The following is a 12,745-nucleotide window of genomic DNA, read 5'->3' on the forward strand; positions in this document are numbered from 1 at the left end:
GAAATTAACTAGACGAACTAAGCTAAAGCATAAATGAATACAAAAGATACATAAAACTCAACACTGGGTCACACGACCCAGGACCATGACAGAAACCGTATCAACTGGTACTTGCTGTATATTAAGGAATGCCTCAGGTATTTATTTGAGCTCCTTTTTAATATTGGACTGTCCATTATGGTTTTAAGCATTCAAATATATATTTCCATGTAGTAGCCTTTCCCACTTCACTTTGTCATTAACTCATTTCCATTTGTGTCATTAATATTTAACAGTAGGAGATCAAACAGCCTTCACCTCTACACTGGTAGATATGCCGTGACATCATAAAAACACTCTAATGAACCTGTAATCAATAATTTCTCAATATTTACAGCTGATTCTTTCCACGGAAGACTTTGCATCCCGAGTTTTATGGAGTCTTGGCACAACAGTTCATAAAGTGTAACAGGGTAACAGTTATAAATGAAAGTGAATATAAGATTTTTCTATTAATTCTGTCTGCTTCACCAGGTTTTGACTTGAAAATGAAAGAGAGAAATGAAAGAGAGCAATGTAACAATAACACCTCTGTACTATTTAGACATCACAACTGGCAATAGAAGTAATAATACCTTGTTTACCAGTTAAAGAGTGAAGAGATATAGAAAGATACAGAAAAGAGACTATTTTCTTTCAGAATCTTCTCACATTATCGGTATTTTCAGTGAAATTGAGTCTAGTTATATCTCCTAGTGAACAAACAAACAGAATACAACCCGAAGTCAAAGCACTCTGTGTCACTTATGACTTGTACCAAACCAAAACCCTGAACATGTAGTTATTTATTTCATAATGAACGGTCTCACTTTTCCTTCCTGTCTGACAGCATGTCCATGTGACTGCTCATCAGAGTGTCCTGAAACACAGGATCATCGTGATGTTGTCACAGCCCTGGGCCGTGTAACCTAGCACTTTGAGTTTTCTTGGTTTTTTAAGTTCATTATTTATTTTTAGTCTTTTTGGTATTAGCACCCAGGTTCCTCAGCTGTACTTCTTCGTTCATTTAGAGTCCCTTGGGTATTCACCCCTGTGTTAAAGTTCCCCTTGTTGTTGAGTGTCTTGCGTGTCAAGTTTTATGCCTGCACGGTTAATGTTGTCATATTCATGTCATGTCTGCGTCTCGCCGTGTTCATTGTTCTGTGCGTCATTATGTTCATTCTAGTCATCTGTTTCCTCATGTGTCTCCACTTCCCCATATCACCTCATGTGTGCGTATTTAAGTCCTTTTTCTATAACTGTTTGCTGTCAGGACGTCTGCCCATTTTCCTTCATGTTATCTACTCATAGTCACAGTTTTAGTCACAGTCAAAATCCTACAGTGGGGCAAAAAAGTATTTAGTCAGCCACCGATTGTGCAAGTTCCCCCACCTAAAATGATGACAGGGGTCAGTAATTTGCACCAGAGGTACACTTCAACTGTGAGAGACAGAATGTGAAAAAAAAATCCATGAATCCACATGGTAGGATTTGTAAAGAATTTATTTGTAAATCAGGGTGGAAAATAAGTATTTGGTCAATAACAAAAATACAACTCAATACTTTGTAACATAACCTTTGTTGGCAATAACAGAGGTCAAACGTTTACTATAGGTCTTTACCAGGTTTGCACACACAGTAGCTGCTATTTTGGCCCATTCCTCCATGCAGATCTTCTCGAGAGCAGTGATGTTTTGGGGCTGTCGCCGAGCAACACGGACTTTCAACTCCCGCCACAGATTTTCTATGGGGTTGAGGTCTGGAGACTGGCTAGGCCACTCCAGGACTTTCAAATGCTTCTTACGGAGCCACTCCTTTGTTGCCCGGGCGGTGTGTTTTGGATCATTGTCATGTTGGAAGACCCAGCCTCGTTTCATCTTCAAAGTTCTCACTGATGGAAGGAGGTTTTGGCTCAAAATCTCACGATACATGGCCCCATTCATTCTGTCCTTAACACGGATCAGTCGTCCTGTCCCCTTGGCAGAAAAACAGCCCCATAGCATGATGTTTCCACCCCATGCTTCACAGTAGGTATGGTGTTCTTGGGATGCAACTCAGTATTCTTCTTCCTCCAAACACGACGAGTTGAGTTTATACCAAAAAGTTCTACTTTGGTTTCATCTGACCACATGACATTCTCCCAATCCTCTGCTGTATCATCCATGTGCTCTCTGGCAAACTTCAGACGGGCCTGGACATGCACTGGCTTCAGCAGCGGAACACGTCTGGCACTGCGGGATTTGATTCCCTGCCGTTGTAGTGTGTTACTGATGGTGACCTTTGTTACTTTGGTCCCAGCTCTCTGCAGGTCATTCACCAGGTCCCCCCGTGTGGTTCTGGGATCTTTGCTCACCGTTCTCATGATCATTTTGACCCCACGGGATGAGATCTTGCGTGGAGCCCCAGATCGAGGGAGATTATCAGTGGTCTTGTATGTCTTCCATTTTCTGATGATTGCTCCCACAGTTGATTTTTTCACACCAAGCTGCTTGCCTATTGTAGATTCACTCTTCCCAGTCTGGTGCAGGTCTACAATACTTTTCCTGGTGTCCTTCGAAAGCTCTTTGGTCTTGGCCATGGCGGAGTTTGGAGTCTGACTGTTTGAGGCTGTGGACAGGTGTCTTTTATACAGATGATGAGTTCAAACAGGTGCCATTCATACAGGTAACGAGTGGGGGACAGAAAAGCTTCTTACAGAAGACGTTACAGGTCTGTGAGAGCCAGAGATTTTCCTTGTTTGAGGTGACCAAATACTTATTTTCCACCCTAATTTACGAATAAATTCTTTACAAATCCTACCATGTGGATTCATGGATTTTTTTTCACATTCTGTCTCTCACAGTTGAAGTGTACCTCTGGTGCAAATTACTGACCTCTGTCATCATTTTAAGTGGGGGAACTTGCACAATCGGTGGCTGACTAAATACTTTTTTGCCCCACTGTAGTTCATGTCATACGAACTTGTCTGTTTATCTTCGTGTAGACTTGGTCTTGTTTTTGGTTCAGTTCATGTGTTTGGCCAGAATTGGCCAGAAAGCTTCTTCTTTTGTTGAGAACGCAGCTCCTTCCTTCGGTGTCTGTTTTTGGGTCCGTGCAACAAAACACAGCAGCATACCCCGCCGTGACAGATGTGTTAAATATCTCATGATTTGTTCTGTGTTAAGAAGGCTTTTCATTCTCTATTTATAACAGAGTATTTTATATCTATATATGAGGTTGTTATATAGTTTTTTACATTTATTTATATTATATATATGCATATATTATATGCTTTCAATCGTATCTTTTTTAATAAAGGTAGTTGGTGATTAGCGTTGTCACCTGAGTTTGACTCCACCAGCCAGCTCGGGCCTTTTGTGTGGCATTTTCATGACTTCCCTGTACTTATATGTGTAAACTTTGGCTCCCTCCTGCAGTTCTCTATGTGTCAGCCCTGTGACAGCTGAGATAGGCTGTAGTACACTGCAACGCTAAATTGGATAAGTTTAAAAAGAAATTGATGGCTGAATTGTGTACAGAAAATACCTCGTCTTGGAATCTATCATAATTCTTCACAGGAGGTTTATATTTTAAGTTGAAGGTTAATAGTTTCATTTTTGTATTCGAAGAAATACATCAGTGTTGTGTGTGAAAGTTTTATTTATGACTTGGACTTTGACTTAAATTTGATACCCATTACAGGATGACATCCGAGCCAATTTTATCTGTTTACTTGTTAGAAAAGCTGACCGAGGCCATAATGACTAACTTTCCGATCAGTCATAAAAGCGAGTAAGTGATTGGAAATGAGTCATGGTGTTAAGTGTGTATTAGACCATCATTATTTAAGATGCTATTGTTCATTTTGAGCTAACACGTTTTAGTCTGAACTTGCCACTCTTTCTGCTTGTGTTATTTAGCTTAGTTTAGTTTGGATGTGAAGTGTTAGCAAAGATCAGTTGTATCTTCTTCCAGTTAAGTATACACAGAGCTGTGTCTTCGCTTTGTTCACAAACATCTAATTAAGAACGACATAACTGATGGTTGATAATAACCCATGGTCCATTGTAATGACAGCTTGTAACACTCATCAGAAGGTGAGTCCAAAGCCATGATAACATCCACATCATGATGATTCAGCTTCTTTAGAAATGAGATGCTAAAACAATAAAATGCGACAGCTTTTATGTTTATAGACCAAGAGAGGGAAAACAACAAACATTTATCCCGCTTACTTCATACATAAATTCATTTGTAGAATAAATTGATTTAAAAGATCAGTGGGTTCCTTGAGTATGCAAAGACCCACTGCAGTCAGTGGTATGTGAACTCAACAACCTACAGGTGGAGAACATGAGGAACATACACTGGAATGCAATACTGCGGGCCAGGACAGAGAGTTATTCTTCGAGCTGGCTTAGAAAGCCTGCTCTCAAATGTCTGAGCTTTTCCCACGCAACAAAAATGAACTAAAAGCCTACTGTTTGAAAGATTGACTTATAGTTGTAGACTACACACAAAAAAGGAACAGAAGCTCAGGCTGGAAGACACAGCAGCATGTAGAAAGATTATAATTTGGTGATGATTTTTTTTTTTTACAGAACAGTCATTGCCACATAACAATAATGCACTCAAATTATTATTGTCTACATCTCTTTCAAAGCTTATTTCTTGTGTTATTAATGGAATACCTTTTTAGTGGCAGAGAAATGGAGCAGTGCTTCTTCAGCGCCAAAGAAAAGGTGCTGATGGAGAAACAGCAAGCCGCAAGAGTTGAATTTTTCGATGGAAATAATAATAAGAATTCATAAAATATTATTGCGTCCCCATTACACAGTTTACAACTGTGGCTTTGGAAGACTTAGCGTTTTGTTGAATAAATATTCAATCGAGGGTTTGGGTAGGTCACAGAAATTGTTTTATCCAGCGTGTGGAATTTACAAAGCTTGTTTGGGAGCATGAGTTTGATTATTTGCAGTCACTGGGATGTGTTTGTGTGACTATTCATATTTATATTGAGAGTGACATGTGGACTGTTGTGGAGCTGTGAGGATATCAGCACCTTGCTGTTATAAAACTGGATATGACAAAGGTGAATTTTCCAGGAAAAAACGATATGCTCGTACGGTAGCAACTTCTCAATCCTGACATGTGCTGTTTAATAAGACTTAAAACCATAGATTGGAGTCATAAAAACAACATATTCTCATAGACTTCTAGGTTATCTGATTTAATTTAGCAAACAGTGGAGTTGCCCCCTGCATGAAATAAAGCTTTTATACATTGTTTGTTTTTGTTTGTTGTTTTTTATTGGTATTGCTGTCATTACAGCATAAAGCTTCAAAATCGCACAATGTGTTACATTTTAATGACGGAAAAGTTTTATAGCATACAAGGCTCGGCTTCTTTGCTGGTGCTAACTTATAAACAATGTTGAAAATAAATCTAATTTTCAAACAACAGGTTATAAAGTCTATTCTTTCCCATTTCCGCAGTGGAAGGTAAATCAACTGTCTGTGAAATCAATCAGGGAATGAATTTTAATCATCAGTCTTTCAAATAAATCCCCTTACAGTCACTTTAGACCAATTCAATAAGAAATATAATGCAAACAAATCACGAGAACGTTCCTCTTTGCCAACTGAGAGCCGGAGTGGGAATGTTTATCGTGGGGAGGGCAAAGTCACATATTTTCATGGAGTAATAAAATGACAGTGAAAAAGCAATGTGACAAGGCGCATTTCGCGGTGTGATTTTTAAAAGGCCTCCCACTTACATTCTCTGTAAGTGCTGTGTATTCTTTTTGAAGAGCCACAGAAGAACGTCTTTTTTCTATCATGTGATTAACCGGAAGACCGAGAAATGCAGGACAGCGCGCCTTCTTTTTTGTGTGCTCCATCCGTGTCCTATCACACTTTAACCTTCAACTTTTTTTAACAAGATTTATCATTATCCATCAATAACTTTCGACTTATCTCAGACATTTAAAGGTAAAAATACCTTTTAGCACTCATGCAATCATTACACCTGTTTGTGAACCTGTGACCGACACTATCAACTCTGTGTTTACTCACTTCCACGCTGAACAGATAAGCTACAGTCAGTTTATGGGCATGAACAGCCCATGCTGGATGTTAACAGATGACTAATAAATCCACATCACAGCCACTAAAGCCAAACACTGATTTATCTCACAGCTGCTGTACTAAAGTATTTACTTTGCACTCACTGCAAACTGAGTTGCCGTTGCATACTTTGGTTTTTGATATCAAGTAAGAGCAGCGTAACTCAAAGTATCATGGATTTTCTTAAACAGCATCACAAGACTGTACTTCACAGCGGAAAGTCTGCCTTTGATCCATTCAGAGACCATTTGTGAACAATTACACCAACTTCTTGCTGCACAGAAACTCTAAGGGAAAAAGCAGTGCAACAATTTACCAGATGGCTGTAAAACTTGCACAAAGGACAACTAATGTTACTTTTCTTAGAAAAAAAAAAAAGACTGGATCAACAAGACTGGTCTCTTTGGTCATATTTTTACTAAAGATATAGAAAACAGTACCTGGCAAACCTTGTGTAGCTGCATGTCCAGCGCTCGCCCGGAATTAAGTCCACAAAAGACGTTCAAGTTGAGCTGGAATGATCCCAGGCTTAAAGACTTGCAGTCGGCATCTGGGAGAACGGAGGTAGGAGGTGGCGAGAGCTATGACAGGTTTCTCTAGAGATGTAGGGAGGGAACAATCTTCTCTATCCCCGAAAATCCCTAAGTTTAGTGGGAAGGGGGGACTGAAAGAATGCGGCTGTATCAACACTGCATTGTGGTCAAGCAGAAAGAGCTCCGATCCTCAGAGGTACAGAGTGTCCTGATCATTCTGATTAAGGTTTCATATGACGCACATAAACCCCAGCCCCAGTGCCTCAGCTTACCTGCTGATATCCAAGAAAAACTCAAGGTTTGTTATATGCAAACCGAATAAAGCACAGCCACAGGGATTTCGATTTTCATTCATTTAATTTACCTTCGCAAGAAAGGTCTTTGACACCAGGACACATTTCCTTCCTAAAAAGGATTTCATGATAAAAGTCTTAATTTGAACATACCTGACCACTAAATACAGCCAAAGAGACACAAATATACTTTATACAAACATTTCAATGATCCAAAAATGGTTATAGTCATTGCACTCTGCTGTCTCTCCTAACAGATTTTGGCAAGATCTTGCAGTAGCACATTAAAAATTTGGGCATAACCAAACATCATTTGCATGTTCTGCACCCTGGAGAACGACACCATTAGTCACAAATCGCAAAGACATCAGGGGGAAAATATATAAAGGAGATGGAAAATAAAAACAAGAGAAATTGGATAAGTGGCAAGAACCAATAAGTTTGCCAGAAACAGAAGCCTAAGATCATATTTCAGTGAACTGAATGTAGTCCAGAAACCCAATCCAGAAAGGAGGGAATGCTTTGAAAACAGATTTGGGAGAGCTGTGTAGAAAAATACACATGGCTAAGACATCATTTATTTATCCTTTAGAAAAGGAAGGTAAATCGGGTGGCCCCAAAATCCCCACAAACAATAGCACATATATAATAACAGCACGCGTAATGCTTTCTAATCAAACCTTATATCATTGTGCAAATCCTTCAAATAATCTGTAACACGGATACAACAGACATCAAATATCACTTACAGTTTACCTCCCATACATACAGGAATAAAGGTGAAAGTAAACTTATGTGGTTTTATGGTACATTTATTAAAAATAAACAAAACAGTGTTCTCAGTTTTGACCAGAGAGCTGGGTGGAGAAGGACAATATCGGTAGTGCACCAGCCCTGCAGAGCTCAGCGGGAAAGCTGTTCAGAATGGGGAGAGGCTCGGCACTTTGATATTGATGTCTCCAATGTTGATGTTGCGGGGAATCTCGGGCAGGTTCATGTTCTTCACAGCAGAGACAGCACGAGCTGGAGCCGCTGACAGACCTCCCTGCCCAGAGAAACATGGCACAGAAAACACCTTTAAAGGCTTCGTGTGTGGAATCATCACGTTTCATCTTTAATACTGCTGTAATGGCACAAGTCTAAGCATCTGCGGGGGGAAATCCTGTAGTAAAACTGCAACAGTGTTAAGTTACACATGTTGTGTATATAGACTTTACTATGAAAGGATCATGTGACTGAATGAGAGCCTCATTAACCTCATTCAGTCAGACTGACACTGTGTTCACGCTTTGATTCCCATAATTTCGTGTACATGTACAATGACAATAAAGGGCTATTCTTGACCATTTCAAAGTCTAACTGAACTGCTACGGTCCTGTTTTGGCTCGGTGAGACGATTTGCTCAATACCCAAAGAAATACAAATCGCTGCAAGTGTGCTGTGTAAAATCTCCTTTTGTTTACAGTAGTTTTATTTGTGGTGCACCTTTACATGAAGCATTTTTAAAGTAAGGTCATCTTAATCTGAAAAGCTAATCTTAAAGCAGACGTAATTTTACCTTGTATAGGAGTTATATTTCTGTCTACTTGTACATACCCGTGCCATCTGGTGTAGGATTTTAGCCAGCTGGTAGTGGGCTGTTAGCAATGCGATGATGTCATAACACATCAGGCAACATTCGGGTTTTTTAATATAAATTCGATTATTGTTATTGTCGTGAAATTAAAATTATTTATAAGGTGTTATAGGTGCAAAAACACTACAAATGAGTCATTTTAACCTAAAATTGGATGCAACATGATAAGATCATAATGTCTAATATAGATACTTCAGGGGCTTAAGATATGCACGTGTGCTAATTTTGGTTGCACAACTCCTGATCATGTAGGGTGAGTTTGCAGAAAAAGAGGTTTCCTATATTACAGTAAGACTAACTTCTTAGTATTATGAGTGGACGCTCAGTGCAAATAGTCTCTTTAGTCAAGTGAGTGCTCACAGTGCTCTTATTCTAAAAATTAGTTAAATAAACACACACATTTAGACGCCCTTGGTGCATCATTTTCCAACACATTGCGACAAGAGATATTGCAACTAAACCACAATTTCTGAATGGTGACCAAAACAGTACGCCAACTCTCACAACAATGCAACACCGCTACTTGCCTACTTACAAATTCCAGTATTATAAACATCAGTTTTGGTTCTAAAACAACCATTTAAATCATGTTTACATTAAACATTTACAAAGTTTCATAATCAGCGGTAACTTTACAAGAACCATCAATTAATGTTTATAGAAGGTTTGCAAATTAATTACTTGTAATCCATTCTATGCTAACAGTAAATCATTATTACTTAAAGTTCAATTACCAAAGTTATTATGAAGGATTAATTTTAGGGGTTCACAAGAGTTTCTGTTTTAAAGCTAAAACATGCAATAACCCTCAAGTGCGCTCCTTTAACAGAACGGATCTGACCTCTGACTTCTCCATGCGGTTCTGCACCTCCACCTGAGCTACAATCTCATTCATGTTAGTCTCCAGCACCATCCCTCCCATCACCACCTCCTGCAAAATGTAATGGACCTGCAGAAAGAGCAAAGCACGGCAATTAAAACTAAGCAATGCTGAAATGCATGCAGTTTAGTTGGAAAGCAAAGCAGCTTTCCATCACAACCTTCAGATGTTTGAATTCCTGTGGGCACAAAATGCTTACAGCAGCATAAAACTGTCTTCTACTGCAAATCTGTCAGCCTCTTTTAAACCCCTGCCTGTAAGTATCAATGACATTTTTACAATGCCATGTAGGTTAGTTGCGTCTATCCTCCAGAGATGTACGAGAACATGTTTTTCTTTCAAGAATACTTCCAGGTTTCACTTTGGGAAAATTCCTTAGGCCAAACCTAACAACACCACATGACATCCATTTCCTGCTGGGAAAATTCAATCAAGATGGCCGGGGATGTGTCTGATTAGTTTCCAGCAACACATCTAGCTAGGCTCAGAAGAAGAGAAAAACAGATTTAAATGTAGCCTGAAGCACATACACACATCTTCAATTCTAAAGAAGCCCTGCACACAGTTTTAAAAATCTTTATTATGTACTGTGATATATATTATTTGAAATGCAATCATTAATTTCTGAGGTGAAAAGGTTAAGTAAAGAGGCTGTTCCAAAAAAGCATCTGGCTGCACAGCTAAGACTAATAGACTGCACATTACCTGAGGGTCAGGCCAACAGTGCAGTCATAAACACAAAGTTCCCTTTTATCTCAACCTTTTCATTGAATGGGTAAAAAGAAAAAAGCTGTCCATGAATACAGCTCCTACACAATTATTCTGCTACAGCTTTACCGTCAATATCAAGACAGCGTTTATTCTGTAATGGCAGCATGTTAATGTCACATTCAAATATTTATGGACAGTTTCCCACAAGTTCGAAACACCAGTGTATGTTGCTCCGATATGGAAGCCTACTCTTACTCTGTGCTTTTAATACAAGACAGACCCACTAAGCTGTGCCTGACCAGTGCTTTTTTTTAACATTTTATATCACTGTCTTTAAAATTCTTGAAAATTGAGACGGCTCTTTTTGCCAAAAAACTGCCAGAAACCACATTCGCACATTTGGAAAGCTGAAAACATTTACTGACACATTTCGTTTTATTGAGCAATTATTCAACTAATACTTGCAGCTCTACAGAAATGCATCCCTATCCCCCACCTACCTTATCCATGTGGAATATGAGGTCTAGTTCGCAGACATTTTCAAAGCATTTATCCAACGTTTCCACAAACACCTGCAGCGAAGAGAACAATGGGGTCAAAACGGGAAATATTTTCAATAACAGATTTGTATTACTGTCTGAGTGCTGATTAAGTACATATAGTTAAGATGGTCACAGGCGAAATGTAGAACAACTTCCAAATTTCCCAAAGGGACAATAAAGCTGTGAAGCCAGATGTCAGCCCGAATCAAAGTGAGTGCATCAGCACTTTGCGTAGTAATGTTGTTGAGAGGTCTGTACAGCCTGTATCTGAGATAACAGGCTTTCTTTTTAACAAGTTACTTCTTTAACACAACCACCAAAGGAAATTTAAGACATAAAAAAGTGAAAATTTACTTGTTTCCAAGGAGACACACTGATGTCAGTTTAAAATACAGTAAAAGGAATTTGTTTTTAAATGGTTCCGTTTATAAACATTGTCCAAATTTGTTCATTAATCTTGGATGTAAACAAAATAACGCAATCATGTTAAGCCATTTATTGTTAAAGCAGCAGCATCTTAGAATACTGAGAACACAGAGAACAGTGAGTGTTGTACAGTGTGTTTTCACAGACGCATTCCCAAACTTCAACACTTTTCGGCTGAACGGAACAGTAATCTGAGTAATAAGATAAAATGTGGATACACCAGTTCTGATTGAAAAGTGGCATAATCCTAGACACCTCACTGCAAAAAAATGTTTCTCTGTTAGCTGCTGGAATGCATCCATGCTTGCAATAGATGCTGAAAGAATTTCCTCGAATCATTTCTGCTTGAATTCAGTTTGGATCAACACAGTATTTGGATTCATCCATTAGCTGAGGTCATCCAAATAACTGTGCCTCTCACCTCTCACATCTGTTTCAACTCTGCTGACAGAAGCATAATAACAGAGGGATTTATTTGTAAGATTTCACTCAGTAGGCTCTTTCTTGTATCATACACCTTGTTGCCAAAAGTATTCATTTGTCTGCCTTCACATTCATATGAACTTGAGTGAAATCCCATTCTTAATCCATAGGGTTTAATTTTATGTCAGCCCATTCTTTGCAGCTACAACAGCTTCAACTCTTCTGGGAGGCTTTCCACAAGGTTAAGGAGTGTGTTTATGGGAATTTGTGACGATTTTTCCACATGTGCATTTGTGGGGTCAAACACTGATGTTGGACAAGAAGGTCTGGCTCACAGTCTCCACTCTAATCTCGGAGGTGTTCTATTAGGTGCAGTCATGTTGGAACAGGAAGTGGCAATCCCCAAACTGTTCCCACAAAGTTAGGAGCATGGAATTGTCCAAAACATCTTGGTATGCCAAAGGATTAACAGTTTGTTTCACTGGAACTCAGAGGCCGTGCCCAACTCCTGAAAAACAACCCTGCACGATAAACACCCCCACCCACCCGTGTGTCTACCTTTACACTTGGCAAAGTGCAGTCAGACAAGGACCGTTCTCCTGGAAACCGCCAAACCCAGACTCATCTATCAGATTGCCAGACAGAGAAGCATGATTTGTCACAAAAGACAACACACCTCCACTGCTCTAGTCCAGTCTAGTCTAGTCTTTACACCACTCCATCCAATGCTTTGCATTGCACTTGGTGATGTAAGGCATATATGCACCTGCTCAGACACAGAAACCCATTCGTTGAAGCTCCCTGTGCACTGTTCTTGAGTTAATCTGAAGGCCACATTTAGTTTGGAGGTCTGCAGCGACAGACTCTGCAGAGAGTTGGCAACTTTTTTCACAAATTTTTTCACAAATGTTTGTAGAAGCAGACTGCATACCTAGGTGACTAATTTAACAGACCAGTGACAATGGACGCGATAAGAACACATTAAGATTTTAAATCAGTGTTCTCTTGGCTTTTTCTTTTTTGTTTGTTTGTTTAATTTTCTATTAAAGTGAGATCTGTTATTTGTGTAATTTTTACCCGTCCAAGCTGTTTTGTTACATTGCATTTATTTTGTTGGCCTAAGTTGTTTTAGGTTTTGACTTTGTCATTTCGGTTTAAAAATCTTCAATATTATTCTTT

At 39.1% G+C, this 12,745-nt stretch overlaps 1 protein-coding gene across 1 annotated transcript in view; it reads right to left on the minus strand.

Annotated features, from left to right (window-relative positions):
- Positions 1-6,993: 6,993 nt before the first annotated feature.
- Positions 6,994-12,745, minus strand: part of ap3s2 (adaptor related protein complex 3 subunit sigma 2) — a 9,235-nt gene continuing 3,483 nt past the window's right edge. The window contains exons 4-6 of the mRNA XM_005727570.1: positions 10,676-10,747; positions 9,426-9,533; positions 6,994-7,993 (exon numbers count right to left, since the gene is read on the minus strand). Of these exons, the coding sequence (XP_005727627.1) occupies positions 7,868-7,993; positions 9,426-9,533; positions 10,676-10,747 (306 nt within the window). The 3' untranslated portion in view covers positions 6,994-7,867. The remainder of the gene's footprint in view (positions 7,994-9,425; positions 9,534-10,675; positions 10,748-12,745) is intronic.

Source organism: Pundamilia nyererei, unplaced genomic scaffold (genome assembly GCF_000239375.1).
Source record: "Pundamilia nyererei isolate P.nyererei 1_Seehausen unplaced genomic scaffold, PunNye1.0 scaffold00025, whole genome shotgun sequence".
Lineage (NCBI taxonomy): Eukaryota > Metazoa > Chordata > Actinopteri > Cichliformes > Cichlidae > Pundamilia > Pundamilia nyererei.